The sequence below is a fragment of the Oreochromis aureus genome, linkage group 4 (genome assembly GCF_013358895.1).
Source record: "Oreochromis aureus strain Israel breed Guangdong linkage group 4, ZZ_aureus, whole genome shotgun sequence".
Taxonomy (NCBI): domain Eukaryota; kingdom Metazoa; phylum Chordata; class Actinopteri; order Cichliformes; family Cichlidae; genus Oreochromis; species Oreochromis aureus.
This window is the reverse complement of record NC_052945.1, coordinates 6418250-6437342: the sequence shown is the minus strand read 5'-3', so window position 1 is coordinate 6437342 and position 19093 is coordinate 6418250. Positions and strand designations below refer to the sequence as shown.

At 39.6% G+C, this 19093-nt stretch overlaps 2 protein-coding genes across 2 annotated transcripts; one reads left to right on the top strand and one right to left on the bottom strand.

Moving 5' to 3' along the window:
• Window positions 1–4262: 4262 nt before the first annotated feature.
• Window positions 4263–12990, top strand: coro1a (coronin, actin binding protein, 1A). Its single transcript, XM_031750798.2, has 11 exons — window positions 4263–4398; window positions 5514–5717; window positions 7100–7222; window positions 7311–7440; window positions 9631–9812; window positions 10258–10377; window positions 11133–11237; window positions 11331–11476; window positions 11989–12046; window positions 12145–12357; window positions 12650–12990. The coding sequence occupies exons 2-11, from the start codon at window positions 5520–5522 to the stop codon at window positions 12740–12742; spliced, it is 1368 nt and encodes a 455-aa protein (XP_031606658.1). The 5' UTR covers window positions 4263–4398; window positions 5514–5519; the 3' UTR covers window positions 12743–12990.
• Window positions 12991–13051: 61 nt separating this feature from the next.
• cldni (claudin i) lies at window positions 13052–15798 on the bottom strand. The gene is made up of 3 exons (XM_031750804.2): window positions 15694–15798; window positions 14377–14509; window positions 13052–14141 (listed from the first exon to the last, which is right to left on the bottom strand). The coding sequence occupies exons 2-3, from the start codon at window positions 14506–14508 to the stop codon at window positions 13638–13640; spliced, it is 636 nt and encodes a 211-aa protein (XP_031606664.1). The 5' UTR covers window position 14509; window positions 15694–15798; the 3' UTR covers window positions 13052–13637.
• Between the last annotated feature and the right edge of the window lie 3295 nt (window positions 15799–19093).

Here is a 19093-nt window from a genome sequence, read left to right as displayed (position 1 = left end):
GAGAGAGAGGAGGACAGACATGCAGCAAAGGGCCACAGGTTGGACTCAAACCCGGGCCACTGCTCACCCTCTGATTCCCCTTGTATCAAAATTAATTCTTATATGTTCATTTTTAAATGGTTGTCAGATTTAAGTTTGAGATTCTGTCTGCTGAAAGAATTACAAATGTGTGAGTGAAAATGGTGCAATTCAAAGTAACATTTACAAAAAGGGGGTCAGGTGGGAATCTTTTTTCTGATTTGGCTGATTTTAATTGAATTACCTGCACACAGGCTGATATCTAACTGTACTGTATACTGTACACCCCAGATTATTCACAGATGTAAAACATTCAAACAGCTGCCAGTCAAAGTTGCATCTCAACAAACCACATGAATTCAGCCATGTCAGAATCAGTTTCTCTTTTAGCACATAAACACAGTGTGGCTATAAGTATAAGGATGTTGAAAAGACGGTGCATAAAGCTGCATCTGGCTAGAAGGAAAAAACACACAAAAGTAGAAGAGTTGGGCAGATTTGAACAAAAGGCTGGCAGTGGCAAGGATATCGATGGTTACGCCCTTGTCCAGTACAGAGGATGTATGCTGTATCACAGCTGGTCCAGATGTTTCACTAACTCATCTACAGATTTTGTAGAGGGTTGTAGGAGCTGTGGCAGTTGTCTGGCTTGAAATGACAACTGTAATATTCACGTTTTGACTTTTTTCTCAAAATACTATTTTGAGTTTAATCTTGAAATTTCATCTTAAATCTCAAAATGGACACTTTTCTTAATGTGACCCTAATACTAAGATAAGATAAGATAACCTTTATTAGTCCCACATGTGGGAAATTTGTTTTGTCACAGCAGGAAGTGGACAGTGCAAAAGTTATGAAGCAAAAATTAGAATAAAATAAAATAAGAATAAATACAGTACACAACTGTACAGAATAGAATAAAATAAAATACTATATACAGTAGAATAAAATAGAATAAAATATACAATAAGATAAAAATAGAATACAAATGCTATATACAACTGAGTAAAAAATACAACGATGCCAGGAAGATTATTGCACTTAGTGTTATTGCACATGTGTGTGTTTGATCAGTTAAAGTCTTTGTTGTGGAGTCTGACAACAGTGGGGAGGAAAGACCTGCGAAATCTCTCCGTCCCGCACCGTGGGTGCCGCAGTCTCCCACTGAAGGAGCTGCTCAGTGCTGTCACAGTCTCATGCATGGGGTGGGAGATGTTGCCCAACAGGGATGACAGCTTAGTACTCTGTCGTACTATAGTGTAACTTCCAGAGTAAATAAAATGTTTTAAAATCTTTATTGGGGCCAAAGTTGGTAAATACTATAAGTCTGGTCTTACTATATTTGACTGGTGATACTGGTTATATTTTATTTATTTATTTTTTATCAATTCTTTTTGGGGGACTTTGGTATTTGCAAAGGGAAATACATTTTAAGAAATAAATCAGTTTATGTTGAGTTTGTTTGCAGCAATATATCTCAGAAACAGCTTGCACAGGGCCATTTTTGCTACTGTGTAGCATCCTCTCTTCTTTAAACAACACTCTGTAAACCTCTGGGAACTGAGGAGGAGACCAGAGGTTGGACTTTTGAGGGAGGAATGTTGCCCCATTCTTGTCTGACAGACAATTGTAGCTGCTTAACAGTCCTGGGTCTCCTTTGTTGTATTTTTGGTTTCATAACACTAAATGTTTTCCATTGGTCAAAGGCCTGGACTGCAGACTAACCACTTCTACTATAAACCCATGCTGCTGTGATAAATGTGGTATGTGGTTTTGCATTGTCTTGCTGCAGTATGCAAGGCTTTCCCAGAAAAAAAAAGTACTATAGTCCAATGTGACGTAGGCATGCCCTGGTAAGGAAATACAGTTGTCCTAGTTCTGCTGCATTAAACCAAATGATATGTGAGTGTCATTTGCACACATGTTTTTACACTTGTGAGGACAAGTGTAAAAACATGTGTGCATGAGGTTTTCTGTCAAAACGACAAAAAACAGGAAGTGCTTTAGCTCTGCTACTCAAGGATTAGACTGAGTTTGCTTTTATAATAAAACTTATAGAATAAAAGTTTAGAATTTTAGGAGTTGAAAAGTTCTCCCTGCTGTTTGAGTATTGCATTTCCTTATAGTTGAAGGATTTAAAAGAGGTTTAAAAGAGCACACCTAGAGGCCCATGCATTCAAATGATTCTCCTTTGGCTGCTCCTTTTAGCAGTCACCACAGGGGATCATGTGCCTCCATCTCACCTTGTCTCTAGCAATCACCTCTGTCACACCAACCCTCTTTCACAAGATCTGTGACTCTTCTCTGTGGTCTTCCTCTTTCCCTCCAGCTGGGCAGCTCCATGTTCACCATCCACTCACCTCCTCTGCACATGTCCAAACCATCTCAGCCTTGCCCCTACAAATTGCTCAGCCTATGCATCTTCCCTTTTTGCACCTGTCTCATTCTCATCCACACAGATATTCTGCCTTGCCTCTACTGACTTTCATTGCTCTTCACTCCAGAGCATACCTCCACCTCTCCAGGCTCCCTTTGCAACTGCTCCCTACTTTTGCTACAGATCAGAATGTGCTCTAAAAACATCATAAAACATGGAGACTCCTCAATGACCTCATCTGGTAGCCTGTCCATCACCACTGCAATGAAGAAAGGGCTCACAGTGGTCCCACACAGACTTTGAATTCTGTCCTGCACCACACATACTTCTCTGTCATTCGTGACTTCCTCATTCAGCAACACAGTTCCTCTCTTAGCACCTTAACATATGCCACAAAGATGCACTGACACTCCTTTTGACCTTCTATGTACTTCTCCATCAACTCTCTTCAAAGCAAAAAAAACCTGACTATACTGCCCTTTAGGACCAGTACACTTTTCCTCCCTTCCTCAGACATCCTCTCACTCTCCTAGGCTTTGGTAAACAATCTGTCAATCTATCAAGTCCACTTCCCTCTCTCCCAGACATCTCCACTGGTATATCATCTTTACCAACCACCTTTCCACTCTTCATCTTCTCATGGCTGCCCTGACTTCCTCTTTTCTAATCTCGTGCACTTCCCGATTCACTAACTGTCCTCCATCTGTCCTCCTCTCTCCCATTTTCTTCACTCAGCTCCTCAAAATACTCCTTCCACCTTCTCAACTCTCTCTTCACTCATAAGTACATTTTCATCTCTTTCCTTAATCACCCTGCACATCTTTTCCAGCTCGATCTCTCTGCCTAGCCGATCAATACCAAGTCATTTTCTCCTTCCTTAGTGTCCAGCCTCAGATACAACTCACCAAGCCTTTGCCACCCCTCAGTTTCCACTACACCTAGCCTCCAAGCACTCCTGTCTACTTTCTTTGCTAACCTCTTGCAATGGTTAAACTATTAAATTACAGCATCCCTCATTTCCCATAATGTAAGTGTAAGCCTTTCCACAGGCTGCGTAATCATGACTAATAAAGTGGCATCATGTGTAAAAACAGCTGATTGCCAGTTTAAGTCTAATTAGGTTTGGTGTGAGAACAGTTTGCTGTAAATGTGATATGTAAATAAAGTGGGTTAGATTAGGGGTTAACCTGAAATTCAGGGTCCTTTAAGAAGCCAGTCTCAAGTCTTCAGACTCTGACAGGTTATTTGAAACATGATCTAAATAACTTTAATTTCATTTGCAATCATCAGCATGTAAACTGCAGGTGTCCCCAGTTAGACCCGAGAAACTGCTTAAAAACTGAAAATTAGGCCTTAAAAACTGTTTTTTTTTACCACCATCTTTGCTCTTGCTCCCACATATTTAAATTTAGGATTCTTTGTCTGTCTTAGGATTTGTCTGATGCCTTATATAAATCTTATAAAATAATAGCAGCAGATGAGAAGCCTCTTATAGAGTATTTAACTCCAATATCTGCAGAAATCATGAGTCAAAAAGAACAGACATGCACTGACATCCATCACTAAAGAAAATATTGAGTTTTTTTCTTAACTCAAACTCTGTGAGCTCTTCAGACACACTGCATTTATCTGTGTTGTTGGAAGTGAAGTGGTTCTGATAATCAGGTGACTTCTAAGCAGCAGTGGCCTGCATCTGTTTGCCGTTGTTGGTAAGTGTGGATTGAACTCTGCATTGCACCGCTAGACACTTTTATCATGATTCAATCCTACAAAAGATCTCATACAGTGCCCTGTGTTTCACTTTGGTTTCTGCAGCTTGTTGCAGACGGCACATGTCACAGCTGACACCTCCTACTTCCACCTTGTTTGAAACTCTCACTTCCTCCCTGTCATTTGTCATGTACTTTAACCTACAGTCTCCTCTCGTGTTCTCATTCTGGTGGCAGGGCGTTTGGTGCACTGCCAAAACTCCTTGAGCTGAATCACCCCCACTCGACTCCCAGGTAGGCCCACATCATCTCTTTGCAGTCTCAACCTCTTGAAGATATCATCTTACCTGTAATCGGTGCATTGGTTAAAGAGGGAAATAGCTGAAGCTAACCATATGTCATTAATTTCAGTGACACATTTTTGTTTCTCATCTTCCACATGGCCTTGAGTTTCTCCTATTTCAAGGCAGTGAATTGTTTCCTACTTCGTACTGGTCAATGTTTTCCATCACAACACAGAGAGATAGTGGTCGAGACAGATTACTGACATGCATTTAGAGTCCTGATAAAATTACGGCTCACTCTGTAAAGGATTATTAAATTAGCTGCAGAGAAGCCCGAGAGGTCTTGTGATGCACATGCAGCAAAACTGTCATACGCTACCGAATCTGAGCTTAGGCGCGGCTGCAGATTTCAGGAAGTAAACTCTACAAATGGAGGTAAAGAAAGACTTATTTAGTGCTTTTCATCTGTTCCTGCGTGATGCAAAGTTCGTATATTTTGCAGCTGCTTTTGATTGAAGTTCTGATCTCATTGCGCTCACAGACACATGCGTTTACTGGATATGTTTCAGCTTACTTCGTCAAATATGTCATTTAAAGCATGCCCTACATGCGGGGAATTAAATAACAGCATGACTGTATGAACTAAGGGAAAGAAAGGTTTGTGGTTTTGTTACTCTCTTTGTAGGATGTGGTGTAACTGCCGCTCGGGCAGCTTCTGTACCTTTTTTAAGGACACTGCATGTGCTTTAGATGATAAAAGGCCTACTTTTTTGTTTCCTTTCTGCTGTTTTTTTTGTACATTTGCTTGCTATTTAATATTTCTGTGTTTCATACACACATATTAAAAAGAGAAGGAGATAGAGTGCCAGAGTACCAGTCACAGAGGAAGCAGTTGTGAAAGCTTTTGCTTCTTCCTTTTTTAGCTTTCCTCTGTTGAGTCTTTCAACGGTTTCATCAGCTTTGTGTCTGTCAGATTATTTCCGCATGAAATCAAAAAGCACCAACAAACAATATGATTTATGATGACCCATAAAATAAATCTCTCTCAACTCTGCTACAGACTTCTTGCTCTTCTTGCACATTAATTTTCTCCTCTTTGCGCACTTTTTTTTCATTCTTTCTCAGTTCACCATGTCCAGAAAGGTTGTGAGGACCAGCAAGTTCCGTCACGTCTTTGGCCAGGCTGTGAAAGCTGACCAATGCTACGATGACATCCGAATCTCCCAGATGACCTGGGACAGCAATTTCTGCTCTGTTAACCCCAAGTTTGTGGCCATGATTGTGGACGCCAGCGGTGGGGGAGCCTTCATGGTGCTTCCGCTGAGCAAGGTGGGTCACAGGAATCACCAGGAAACAAAAGAACACAAATAAACCCACCGTTTGGCTCTATACTGTTTTATATACTTCTCTTAATACCATGTTTAGGTGTGTTAACTATTACAGATGCAGGTTGGGGATTAAATTTTGTTTTAGCAGCATTGTTGCACTTTAAAATTTGAATGCTGCCAGTCACCATCACACATTCAGCTAAATAAGGAAGTTTGATGCTGTCTTTGAGTCTGTCTACACGTCACTTGCTCTGCTGTTGAGAAGTTTTCACCATATTAGGAGTTTGTTGTCAGCTCAGTGTAGGAGGACAGGATGTGGCCTCAACCCACTTATTGTGCAGTCACTTAAAGAGGGCGTTAGGTTAGGGCTTGCAGCTCGTTTATTGCATTTTATGTGCCCGAAAAAGTGCAAAATTGCAAACCTTGTAGCCGAGTTAATGGCCAGCTGAATTTGTCAGAGGCTGTGAATTCAGTGAAGTGTCTGTCCTGATCACCTTTGTGTTCACTCGGGCTTGGGAAGTTCGTTGTGTGCAGGCACTGAAAATGCTTACAGTGAGGTCAGGTGTTTTTTATGTGATTGTGGTGTGAAGACTGTACTTCAGAAAGATGTCTACTCTTTTTTCACTGAATAATGTCACTGCTGCTTGCTGCTGCAGTTAACTACAGAGAGATCACTGTCTCCTAGCATAAACTTAATTACCATCTCCTGCAACTAATTATATCATTAGAAATGAAAGTGACAAGAATCTGGACGTCTTGTCCTTATTTTACCTGACAATTATATTGTCCCACTTTGTGGTATTAAAAAGGCGATTTTAAACAATCTTAAATTTACCTTTGTGAAGCCTGCAGAAATCATATTATTCATGGTCTTATCTCGCGTCTAGCATGCGATTCTCAAAGGACAAAAATAAGTGCAGGGACCAGTGGGCATAAAATTGCAGAGCTGCGCTGTAGTGGAAAAAAACTCATCCTGTTTTGAACGTGATGCTGGCATGGTTGTGTCATCCTGCTTTAGGGCCCAGTGGGTTTTTAAGGTTTTACCAGAATGAATTCAACTACATGGAGCTAAATGTGACTGACTTATAATGGAAAATATAAAAATAAAAATGATGTGTAATTGTCATTTTTCCCAGACAGCTTCATGACTGGGTTTCCTCTTCTTGGCCCTGATCTCATTTTTAACCCACTTAATAGAAATGAGCGCTCATTGAAGGCAAAGCTGTGTAATTGGTGTCAGCTGATAAACTTCTCCTCATCTAGCTTTGTCTTCTTTTTCTTCCATTTGCTCTTTGCTCTTTACGTTTTGTAGCTGCAGTGTTTTCTGCACTGCATGCATGAGTCATAGTCAATGTCCTCCTATCCTGATGCTTGCCTCTGCAGACAGGACGTATCGACATGTCCTACCCCACTGTATGTGGCCACACGGGTCCGGTCCTGGACATCGAGTTCTGTCCTCATAATGACAACATCATTGCCAGTGGCTCTGAGGACTGCAGTGTCATGGTAAGGCAATAAAGTCTGACACGGAATATTCCTAATGCTGTTTGTGATTTCAAAAACTAGATGTTTAAAAGTCTTTGTCGGTGAATAGATTTGGGAGATCCCGGAAGGCGGGCTCACCTCACCGCTCACAGATCCCGTTGTCAAGCTGGAAGGTCACTCCAAACGTGTTGGCATCCTGAGCTGGCACCCCACTGCCCATAATGTGCTATTGAGTGCAGGTATTATTCGTTGATCCTAAAAACACAGAAGCGTATCATGTGTAATGAGGAAGCAGATGGGGATGATCGTAACATATCGCAGATGTTTTGTTGAATGAGACTCACACCTCTGCTTAACAGGAAGTTCTCAAGCCTCCACCCTCCTTCGCTCTGCGCTCTGAACTCTGATCAGCAGCACCATGACATTTCCGCTCACGGTTTTACACGAACTCTCTGAACCGTCAGTCTGTCAGACGCTGAAGTCACACTTTATTAATCTTTCATCTTAATTACAGACTCAGTGTTCTGGATTAAAAACAAATCACACAAAATAAAGAAAAAGCACAGGAAAAAGGAGAATATAGATCCTTGTCCTAGAGACAGCTGGGATTGGCAGCGTGTGGTTCTAAATCTTATCCTTAAAAAGAACCCAGTGATTTAATTTTAACAGGTGTTAAGTCTGAAAATAAGTTTAGACTTGGGAATTTCTTAACGCGGCTTTAAAAGTTTCGACTCCTGCTGAAACATTCAGGTGTCTTCAGAAATAATCTCATGGCATCATTACAAACTTAAGATCTTATTTTGCCCAGCAGGGTGCAGCACAGGAGGTGCACAGTGCACATCTTCACCGAGTGGGCACACATCATTCAGAATATTCTTGAAATATTTTTCATAATCTGTCATTTGAGCTGCAATAATATTTCCAGCATATTTCACTTTATTATTGGGTGGTGGTCTAATAAATTTGCTAAGTAAGCATGTATCATAGGCGTAAACTATAGTTTTTGCATTTTCTAATTAGTTTCTATTTGATTTCATTTTGACTTTTTTGTTCTTAAGTCAGTTTAGTTTCAGTAAATTTCTAGAGCAAATTTTTAATGTTTCAGTTCAAGTTTTGTTGTTTAAAATGTCTAGTTTTAGTTTACCTTTTATTAGTTTTAGTGATAGTTTGAGTCTTTTAAGTTATTATTGTATGGGCGGCATATGTCAGAGGCAAGATTTAGGAAAAGATTTAGGTTTTATAGTGAAAACACAAAACTTTTTGAATGCAGTTTACTCACCATCTGAAGACATCCAAAGTCTGAATATATATGATTTTTTTTTTTTACTGAACTAAAAGGTAATAAAAAGATATTTGCTAGTTTTTTAAGCCTTATTTTAGTAACTTTTCAAAGTTCTCAAAATAGTTTAATTTATGTATTTATTTTTTAATTATTATTTTAGTCAACTAAAATGTTTTTTTAACATCCAGTTTTACTTTGTAGCTTAGTTTTAGTTAACTATAATAACATTGCTTCAGAGGAAATGATGTGTTGTCATCGTGGGCCTCTAATCAGAACAGAAAAGTCAATTAATTTTGCTCCAGTGTTTCCACTGTTGCTAATATAGTTCAAATCACATTTATTGTTACTCCAGTCTTTTTTTACCTTCTGGTAACCAAGCTGGTGTATCTATTAAATAGCTAGCTAATTAGGTTCCCCTTAGGTACTGTTCCCCTTATCAGTGTTAGATATTTGAAAATATATACCTATTTCTATGCAAAAAGAGTTAACAATAGAAACTTTATGAACAAAAATACATTTATTTAGACAATCTTTGCCTGTTAGCTCTTACAAAAGCAAGTTCTCCTCTTTCACTAACAGATATTAACATTTAAAGAACATCTTAAAAAACAACGATAGATGAAACAGTACAGTTAATTACACATTCACAGTATTTTCAATCCTTTGTTTCTTCCATGTGTCTGTTTGAAAGAAAAGAAAGTTGAATCAATGTGTGTCACTGCTGCAGTTCCTTTAAAGAAAAACTATGAAAAGTTATATGAGAGGTAGATCAACAGAAACATTTTTGCAATCAAAAATTTCACACATGCACATGCAAATATTTGGCCACACGAAGCTTAGACGTGTCTCAGATCTTTATATGGTGCTCTGGTATCACAGTGTAATCCAGAGGCTTTATTTGCTGTAAAACAGCGTGTGCACTTCATTTGTGAACTTCTGTTTTCTGCATGTTCCTCTTTACTGCAAACTTGAAACTTTGGCTGTTTAAAAGTGAAAATCTGAATCAGGCTGAATTTCACATGATGCTAACTTTAAAAAAAGAAAAGAGAAACTCTGTATCAATCACTTAAATTTAATGAGCCTCTAACGAGACTCTTTAAGCTGTTTTTTTTTTTTTTGCATTGATGTCACCGTTGTGTCCGTGCAGGCTGTGATAACGTGGTGATCCTGTGGAACGTGGCTCGTGGCGAAGCGGTGGTGAGGATCGACAGCGTGCACACTGACCTCATCTACAGCGCCTGCTGGAACAGGGACGGCTCCAGGATTCTCACCTCCTGCAAGGACAAGACCATGAGGGTGCTGGACCCGCGCAAGGGCACCGTCCTCTTTGTAGGTTTCCTCATCTGATGGTCCTTTGCTATCTCGCTCTGTCACCAGCATCACTTCAGTGTCACAGAGGAAGTCTTTAAAAGACACGTTTCCTCACAAAGATCTTGAGTAACACTGGCCACACTAAGCAGAGCTGCACCAGTTATTTTTGTAATTACTGATAAATCTACAGGGTATTTCTCAGTTAATCTTAAATGCTCATAAAAAAAGATGAAATAAATTAAATTTATTTTTTTGGTTTGGCCTTTTGCTGTATGACTAAACCAGGAAACCACAAAATATAGAAAGTTTTTCAGTTGATTTGTTGATAATGATGATGGAAAAACAGAAATAAAAAAAATTATTTAATATTGCACTTTTATTTTCATATTGAAAAGTTTTTATTTCTTATATAATTTGTAATTTTCTTCTTTCTCTGCTACTCTGTGCCACCTCCCGCCTGCAGGAGAAGGAGAAGCCTCACGAGGGCTCCAGGCCTGTCAGGGCGGTGTTCGTGTCCGACGGGAAGATCCTGAGTACCGGCTTCAGTCGCATGAGTGAGAGGCAGGTGGCGCTGTGGGATCCGGTGAGTGACAACAACTGGCAGAGTCAGCCTCAGACAAAGCATCTTACTTACTGAATATTACGATTTATAATCCTTAGTCATGTCTTAAATTCCTCTGAGCGTGTGGTTTGAAACCTCTGCGACATGAAATGTGTATTCGTTAATGTTTGAAAATAAAAAAAAATAAAAAATGTAGCACTTCTTTGTTTTCCTAAATTCAGAGTGGGGTCCAGTTTAGTCATACTTTCCCACCTGAAATTAAAAAAAGACATTCTCATAAAAGAGTTGTAACCTTTCTCTCAGATAAGACTCTGGGCTTATCCTCAAACAGATTTTGTAAGATGACATGTGCTCCGACTTTAATATCGAGACTCTTTTTTTATCTTTTACTCAAGAGTTGCTGAGCACAAAACGCCCCCAGCTTCAGCTTTCCTCCTTCAGCAGATGATTGTAAGAGCAGCCTGCTGTGCTGAGTTGTACTCATGAATCATTTTGACCTGTTACACAATAAGTAAAAACCCTTTTATAGTGCGAAAATCTTTACAGCTGGACCTTTATGGTGGATTCCAAACTTTAGCTGTTTGCCTTTTGGGAGCATCTCTTCACATTTACAACACCATTGTTTCACAACAGCCAGATTACAGTATTAAGTGTCTGTGCTGAAATATTAGCCTCAATTAAATCCTCAGCTTACCTGCAGTCTGCTGGGTACATGTGATGCTAGAGTGCATGTGATTAATTGCTAAATATTTCTCTATCTGATTCTCTCTTAACAGAAAAACTTTGGAGAGCCGCTGACCCTGCAGGAGCTGGACACCAGCAGTGGCGTCCTCCTGCCATTCTTTGACCCAGACACTGGCGTCGTCTACCTCTGTGGCAAGGTTAGATTTAGATTATGAAACAACAGCCTTTCTGCATCACTACCACCCACACAGACTCAGTCAGCCCTCTTGTTGATCCTGTCACCTTCACAGGGAGACAGCAGCATCCGTTACTTCGAGGTGACAGATGAAGCTCCTTATGTCCACTACCTGTCCATGTTCAGCAGCAAGGAGAGCCAGAAGGGGATGGGGTACATGCCCAAGAGGGGCCTGGAGGTCAACAAATGTGAAATCGCCAGGTAATGGCATATCTCAGTGGTTTTAGCTATGCGAGCACCAAGGAGACCTCTTTAACACCTTTGTGAAGACTTTATGGGCTCAGTCACTAGTTTGGGGTCACAGTGAAGAAAACATGAAGATTATGAGATCGTTATAGGCCTCATAGGATTATCCAGGCTGTGCTGGATCATTATTCAGTGACCATGTGGTTTCACAGTCAGATCCATGCCTCACATCTGCTTTCAAAACACTAAGATGGCGAAAGCTTAAGCACTCATAACAGGACTTTTCAAAGCAAACGGTGACTTCACAGTGTCTGCATCCGTCTTTTCTGCTTTCTCATTCTCTTAATGCAGAATGGGATGGTAACCACAACATCAACTTGATACTAAAAGCACTGTTAGATGAGCTTCTAGCTTACTGTTCAACTCTTTAACATTTTGAGGGCAAAAGTCTTTCTTCTTCCTCCAAAGGAAGCGCATTATTTCAGCCTAATCTGACACAACAACCTAAAATGCAATTTTAATTTCAGATTCTACAAGCTGCACGAGAGGAAGTGTGAGCCTATAGTCATGACCGTGCCACGCAAGGTAAGGTTTTAGCAAATCCTAGGTTTTAGGTTTATGGTTCAAGAACATCTGTGCGTAATTTGAACTCTGACTCCCTTTTTTCTTCTCTGCCTGTGCAGTCGGACCTGTTCCAGGAAGATCTGTACCCAGACACCGTCGGTCCCGAGCCCTCGGTTGAAGCTGATGAGTGGTTTGAGGGAAAAGATGCCCCACCTAATCTGATATCCCTGAAGGACGGGTTTGTAGCTACGACTAAAGCTAAGGAGTTCAAAGTTCACAAGAGTCTCCTGAAGACCACGACTGCGTCTGCAGGGAATCATGACAACGGCGGAGTGAGTCTTTTAGATCCACAATGTTTTGCTTCTGTTTTAGCTGCAGATAATAAGTGAATGAGTTTTAAGAATTAGACTTTCCTCAATAACTGATTTATGAGTCTTTAAACTTTGCGTTTGGTATCTCTGTTGCAAATGTATTTTTGACTTTTTTGGGTGGGAGGAATCGGTCAATAATTACATTATTGGCTTCAACCGAACCTTGACTGCTAATTAGACCATCAGCTGAATATGAGCCACTCCATGACATCATCGGACTCCACCCAATCATAAGTGTGTCTCTGTCCCTCAGGAGGTTCAGTCTTTGAGGAAGGAGGTGAAGGACTTGAAGGAAGCGATAGAGGAGCTGACCAAGCGTGTGAAAGAGCTGGAGAGCAAGCATTAAGCAAGCAAGAAAGCGACGAAGAGCTGAAATCACGCGAGAACAGTGGAGCAAAAACTACACAGAGAAAACTTTTCTTAACTTTTGATTGCAGTGAAACAAAGGGAGAGATTAAGACGTAGATGTCATAAAACTATTTTTTAGCGTAAAGCTTGAATTTGTCTATTTGGTTTGTGTGATCAATTTGAAAAAAACAAGAACCATAATATATGCTTTTAGTTTGAAATAAAATTTTCTGTATTTTCAAAGTACATTTTGACCCCCTTTTTTTCTTTCTTTTGAAGGAAACACACATGGAATGCACACACGCACTTGATTTAGACCCAGTTTTAATCATTTATACTCATTACCGTACAAAATGTGAAACAAAATAAAATGAGTACAAACAAACATCTCATGATTATATGTGAAATATACTGCGGACCCTTGAGAACATATCAAGAGAGAAACACGTGCACCAGATGTTCCCCGAGGTTCACTGAGGTGCGTTTGGTTAGAGACTTTCAAAAAAGGGATAATAAAAATATCAAGGAAAAAAGACAAGCAGAGCATTGATTAAACATTCAAACTGTAAAATATGAACCATCTAAAAGGCCTTTGATCATTTAATTGCTCAACAAATTAAATATATTTTATACACAATTAAAGCCAAAAATTTAAACTTTACGAAAATGTTTAATCTGGAATTTACAGCCTTTACTTTCATAGCTTATGCTTTACATCACCGGCAGCTCTACGAATATGAAAGTACAAACTGCAGTATGTGAATTTCATATTTACATTTTTTTGTTTTTTCCCCCAAAAACATTCAACCGGTGTTGTCTATTTTATCGCTTCCAGTCCGACTAGATCACCATTCCCTCCTTTCTCTCAAACACCAGTTCCTTTTAAAACACCACTACACGTAGTTTTTGTTTGGGGCTGAGGCGCTGTTGCTGTAATACTTGGCTTTTCCTCCTGAGCTGCCTTGCTTGGGCCTGCTGAAGCAGCAGAGCAGACCTCCGGCTATGATGAGCAGCACACCTGAGGCCCAGCCCACAAAGATGCACGCTCCCAGCTCCATTCTTGGGGAAGAACTCAGGAGGGGGGTGTAGAAGTCCCTCACGGTATTGTGCGCAAACCAGCTGACAGGGATGATCACGAGGATGCCAGCCAGCAGCATGCCCACCCCGGCCACCAGGCTGATCTTGGGCTTGATGTCTTCGTTTTCCAAACAGGTGGTAAAGTCGGACCCGCAGAAAAGAACGAGCAGGCTGAGGCAGCAGAGCATGCCGCTGATGATGGTCAGAGCTCTGGCAGCCTGCCGGTCTGCGCCCAAATCCAGCAGGGATTCAAAGTTCTTGCACTGCTGCTGGCCAGTACTCTGCACCACACAGGTGGTCCACAGGCCCTCCTGACTCCTCTACTCACACACAGAGAGGAAGAAATATACAATTATAGACATCATTTCATGACATGATGGTGGAAGGCAAACTGAGTCCTGCATAATTAAATCAGAATGGCATCTCATACACGTCGAACACTTATGAAAAATTGAACAGTAAACACTCACTTACTCAACATCGAGTAAAATAAGCTCACTAAACAGAAACAATCCAATATTGCTTATACAACCCTACATACATATGTTTAATTACCTCTGCTGTCACAATGTTGGATCCTGTGAAGGCCGATACTCTCCAGAGGGGGACGGCACAGCATACAACAATCCCAATCAGGCCCACGACCCCGAGGGCCACACATACCATCTGAACTACAGCAGATCCCATTCTATAAAAGGCAAAATGGCGTAAAGAAACAGGAGCATCACTAAAAGCTTTTCATTGTTATTTCACAGTCTATTTAATGATGTTCTCATTCTGTCTTTGGCTTTAAAAAGCTCATTTTCTAACATCCGCTGAATGTTTCTCCAATATTTTTGCTGTATCTGTTTTATTAATCTGCTGTGATAAATATATATTTTAAAAAAAATAATTTACCACTTCTGTTGGTTAGCTGTGGAGTTGTTTTAAGTCTCCATCGCTGATTCAAAATATTACATGTTGTGCTTTAGCCTTACTGTTGATCCGTGGGTTCCCTCCTTTGTGGTCGTGTAGGTGAGGAATCATGTAGGTGAGGAATCATGGGGCAATGTTTTTAAAACAAATTCATGTCCTGACTGGTCCAGGAAACTCTTCATACTCTGACAGCTTTACCTAATTGTTTGAAGGCTATTTTATGAGTCATTGTCATACAAAAGAAGGTAAAATTTGAGTCATAAATGTTGGAAGTAAGACAAACCTGTAGTGAACAGATTAACTGAGGAACAAAAAAACCTTGCCAAATTGGAGGAATTTTTTGAATCCACTTCAAATCAAGGGGGCGTTACAATCATTACCATCAGATAAAACAAGTAGGGACACTTTTTCTCGCATTTTTTAAATCTTTTTCCATTACCCAAAATGTATCGTATTGATGATCATCATTAAATCTAGCATCCAACAACCTAACTTAGGTGAAATAACAAAAAAAGATCCAATCAGGTGTGTACAGAATTAACAGGAAGGAGCTGCACTGAGCAAAAATACCCTGTGTTTAAGTGTAACTGACTTTCAGAGCAGATTAAACCCTGAAAATAAATCTGATTTGAGTTAATCCTCATTAAGACTTATTTCCAAGTTTTATTGTGACCACAGGTGGGACTTTAGAAACAGAAAACAAAAGGAACAGCAGGCCTTTCAAACTATTTCAACCTTTTTTTACTCTCACAGCTGTTTATTTATTTGCACTTCATTTCCCCTCTTATGTCCATTATAAAAGATTATTTATTTTATTATGATTCTTATAATTTTATTTGAGTAATTATCAAATTAATCCTCAACCAGCCCTTTTGTCCTCAAGCCTTTTCAGATATCCGTCTCCTTTCAGAGCTCAGGCAGTCCTTTTGAATAAAAAGTGGATAAATAGATTCTTACCTTTTTTGAAAATGGAAAAAAATCAGGTGAGATTTCAGTGGAGATTCTTCCTTTGTTTTCCTGTCTGCGTGCTGTCTCGAAGATGCTGTTTCCTGTTGTACAAGTCTTGTAGAGAAAACATGGGACATATATAGAGAAATGCGAAGGCGTGGGTGGAGCTGGTTGCAAACATGGGAACATAGATGATGGAAGGACCACAAGACCTGGCTGGACATGCCCTGTAGCATGCTCTGTACTCACTGAAAGCTGCTGTGGAGATAAGGAGTGCTTACCTGATTTGCATCAGTGGAAAAAGAGCCACTAGAAAAAAGATTATTATGTCTCAGCATCAGAAAAGCACATACAGAGGTTTGTGGGATTGTAGTCATGACAGTGATGCTGATGCTAATTAAAATATTTTGGTTGTTGCCATTACAAATTGCCCAGAATAGAAAAGTGAGTCATCTGAATGACTCCTCTTTTTTTCCCTCTGCATTCCCAGTCTACACAGTTACCACCCACCTTTCCTTACCTGCACCCCTCCTCCTCTCACATACGCACCTACCTCTGTTGAAACTCTGATGACGAGTGTACGGAGATCAGTTTTGGAAACCGAGATGGAATGGGTTTATTTACGTAAGACCATGAACTGGGTTTCATGGATCACGAGGACATGAAGAAATAAAAAGGAATGTGGCCTCTATTGTTGTTTGTTTTTACCTACACAGCTGAATTTTACTGTATTTTCACAGAAACTGAACATCAGCTGTAAACTTTATATCAATGAGAATCAAGAACAAACCAAACAGAACAAGAAAAAACTGTTATTTGTTCTTTTTTTAATTAGTAAATGCCTTGAATACCAGCACAGGGCTTGTCCTGGCCCACTTTCATCACAGTGCTCCAGTTGTGGAAAAGGATCTTCTGCTCACATGTTTGCTGGTGTCCACTGTTGTGTTTTCCCTCTTATCTCCAGTTCAGAGCAGTCTGTGTGATGGAGCTATTCTGAGGAAAGCTTCCACTTGATTTCCAATGTTTTTTTTTCTCATTTTTGACATATTTAATGAGCCCATGCAAGATTTTACCATAAAAATACAAATATTTTCCAAGTCGCAGGCCCCTGACATACATGGGGTGGGTCAATATTGTGCGCTTTTTAAATTTATGTTATTTTTTCCTGCATTTTTGAGGCCTTCTAACTTGTTTACTCAAGGAGATATCCAGGTGAAATCTTCAGGTCTGAAAAACACATTGTGAAAACCTGAACCCACTCTAGTGTCCTAATCTAAAATCAAAATCTTCTTTGTTCAGCATATTTTTCCTATAACCAACTCTGAGCGTGGGATTTATCATAGCTTCGATAGCAAAACTGTATGAATTAATGTGTATGACTCAGAGGAACAGAACAGTGAATACTTGATATGTTTTCGTATAACTCAATGGAGGAAAAAAGTGTTTGGGGCTAACTTTCAGAGGCCATGTCACCACGTGGGATAGGTGGCAAAACAAGGTCTTCTTTCACCTACATTTTGATGCCAGGCTCATCTTCTAGTCATCATTCCTGCTGCGTGAATATTATGTGTTAAAGTTGTATTTATTTGACATTTGTGCATAAAATGGAGAATCGTTGTCAAAATCTCTGCAATTTCAACATACAGAAGGAACTGGATCACAGAGGGTCTCTGGATCAATGGATGATCTGAATATGCGCTAGAAGATGAGGATAAGCAATCACATGTTCCCCTCTAAAGTTTAGCAAAGCAAGTAAAACAAAATGCCACAAACTGAGCAGACAATGAAGCCACAAACAGCAAAGAGAGCATCGACTGATCCTTAGACCTGTATATTAATATTTTTGCTTAAAAGCAGTGATTGAAAAAATCATTCTGAGTAAAAAGTTGATTTTAGCTTTATATTGCGACACTTGGAGTCGGTGTAAACCTAGATGATTGGAGTTTAAGTGTGTTTTACTCCACTGAAACTTTCATGTGGTTATCTCTGTGCTAATGAAATCATGAAGGCTCAAAATGATGGAAAAAATGTGGCAAATTTCAGCCCAAATGTACTTTGAGAACCTGTAAATCTTAAAATGATTTATGATTGTGATAATAGTAAAATTTAGCATGCCTTCCCTAATGAAATGGAGATACCATGTAATTATTCTGAGAAGGTCAGATTTTTTAGATTGATTTTTTAGAATCAGTGTAAAGGAGACAAAGTAAGATACTAACAACATAAATGTCCGCTGTATTTTTATTTGAAAGTCATATTTACAGTTGCTCTCCTCTTTCTGCCTAAAAGCGTGTCTTTGTGTCTTTGGCATTGATTTTCCTCATCAAAAAAGCCCCAAAGCCTCTGGATTTCTTCTTCTTCCTGAGCAACGCTCTAAGCTGTAAGACAGACAGACTAAGGACTGATGGAGAGCAATAAAATGAGATCCTCACATTTTGAATCAGACCACCAGACTGAGAAGATAACACCTCCCACCTGCCAAATGCCGATAAATTCTGCAAGCAGCCCAATCCAACAGCCACATCACCAGGTAATCACATCATTTAAAGGTGATGCATTTTGGAAATAACAACCTACTGACACACAACTATTAATGACAGGATGATGCCTGGGATTTATGCAAAAAGATGCAGCATCAAGCTGGTTGCCACCTGACCAGAGGAAACTAGCTTGATGTTGTTAAAAGGAAGTCTTGTTTGGTTAGGATACAATTTTAAAATGATCATCTATAAGTTAACATAATCAGGAGAAAGATATGAAACCTGTTTAATGTCACAGATGCAAAGACACAGTGAAGACGGAATAACACTTCTAATTATATGTGCACTACACAGTAAGAGATACATTCCAAAAACATTCACAAAGGCCAAGTGAAAGACACTCGTTGCTACTTATTTCTTGTTATTTTTAGTGATTAATTCAATGACGTTTTATTTTATATAACTCCGAATCGCAAACACAATATTGTAGCTTTACACATTCAGTGGGTCTACTGTCATTTGATTGTGCAACTGCAATTCCCTGCTCACAGGGGAAAATGCACAAAACCACATGTAAAAATGTAAGTAGAGAGAGGTATGTTAACTATATAGATCAAACCACTTGTGTAGATCTAGAAATACTTCTATTTGTTTCTCATTGTCACTTTTGTGTGGCAAAGAGTCCCTTTGGTGGCCCAGTTCTTGCTCTAAAGGGTCTCTATCCAAACTATGTCAGCAGAATGTCCCTCAGATTGACTGAGGGATCAATACTGTAGGGGTCAAAGAATTCAGGGTTTTTCTTTGTTAAAAATAGATTCTTACCAAAGTCCTTCTAAAGTCAAGCCAGTTGGCAGCCACCTTTAAACACATCCAGAGACTTTGTTTGAGTTTTATTTTGAAGTATTATTGAAATTAAATTGATTGTCACT

Bases quoted from the DNA above. Each gene is read 5' to 3' on its own strand.
- coro1a (XM_031750798.2), top strand. From the start codon at position 5,520: ATGTCCAGAAAGGTTGTGAGGACCAGCAAGTTCCGTCACGTCTTTGGC. The intron at 5,718-7,099 runs GTGGGTCACAGG...TTGCCTCTGCAG, and splicing joins TGGTGCTTCCGCTGAGCAAG to ACAGGACGTATCGACATGTC. The intron at 11,238-11,330 runs GTTAGATTTAGA...TCACCTTCACAG, and splicing joins TCGTCTACCTCTGTGGCAAG to GGAGACAGCAGCATCCGTTA.
- cldni (XM_031750804.2), bottom strand. From the start codon at position 14,508: ATGGGATCTGCTGTAGTTCAGATGGTATGTGTGGCCCTCGGGGTCGTG. The intron at 14,142-14,376 runs GTAATTAAACAT...GTGTGTGAGTAG, and splicing joins CCAACATTGTGACAGCAGAG to AGGAGTCAGGAGGGCCTGTG.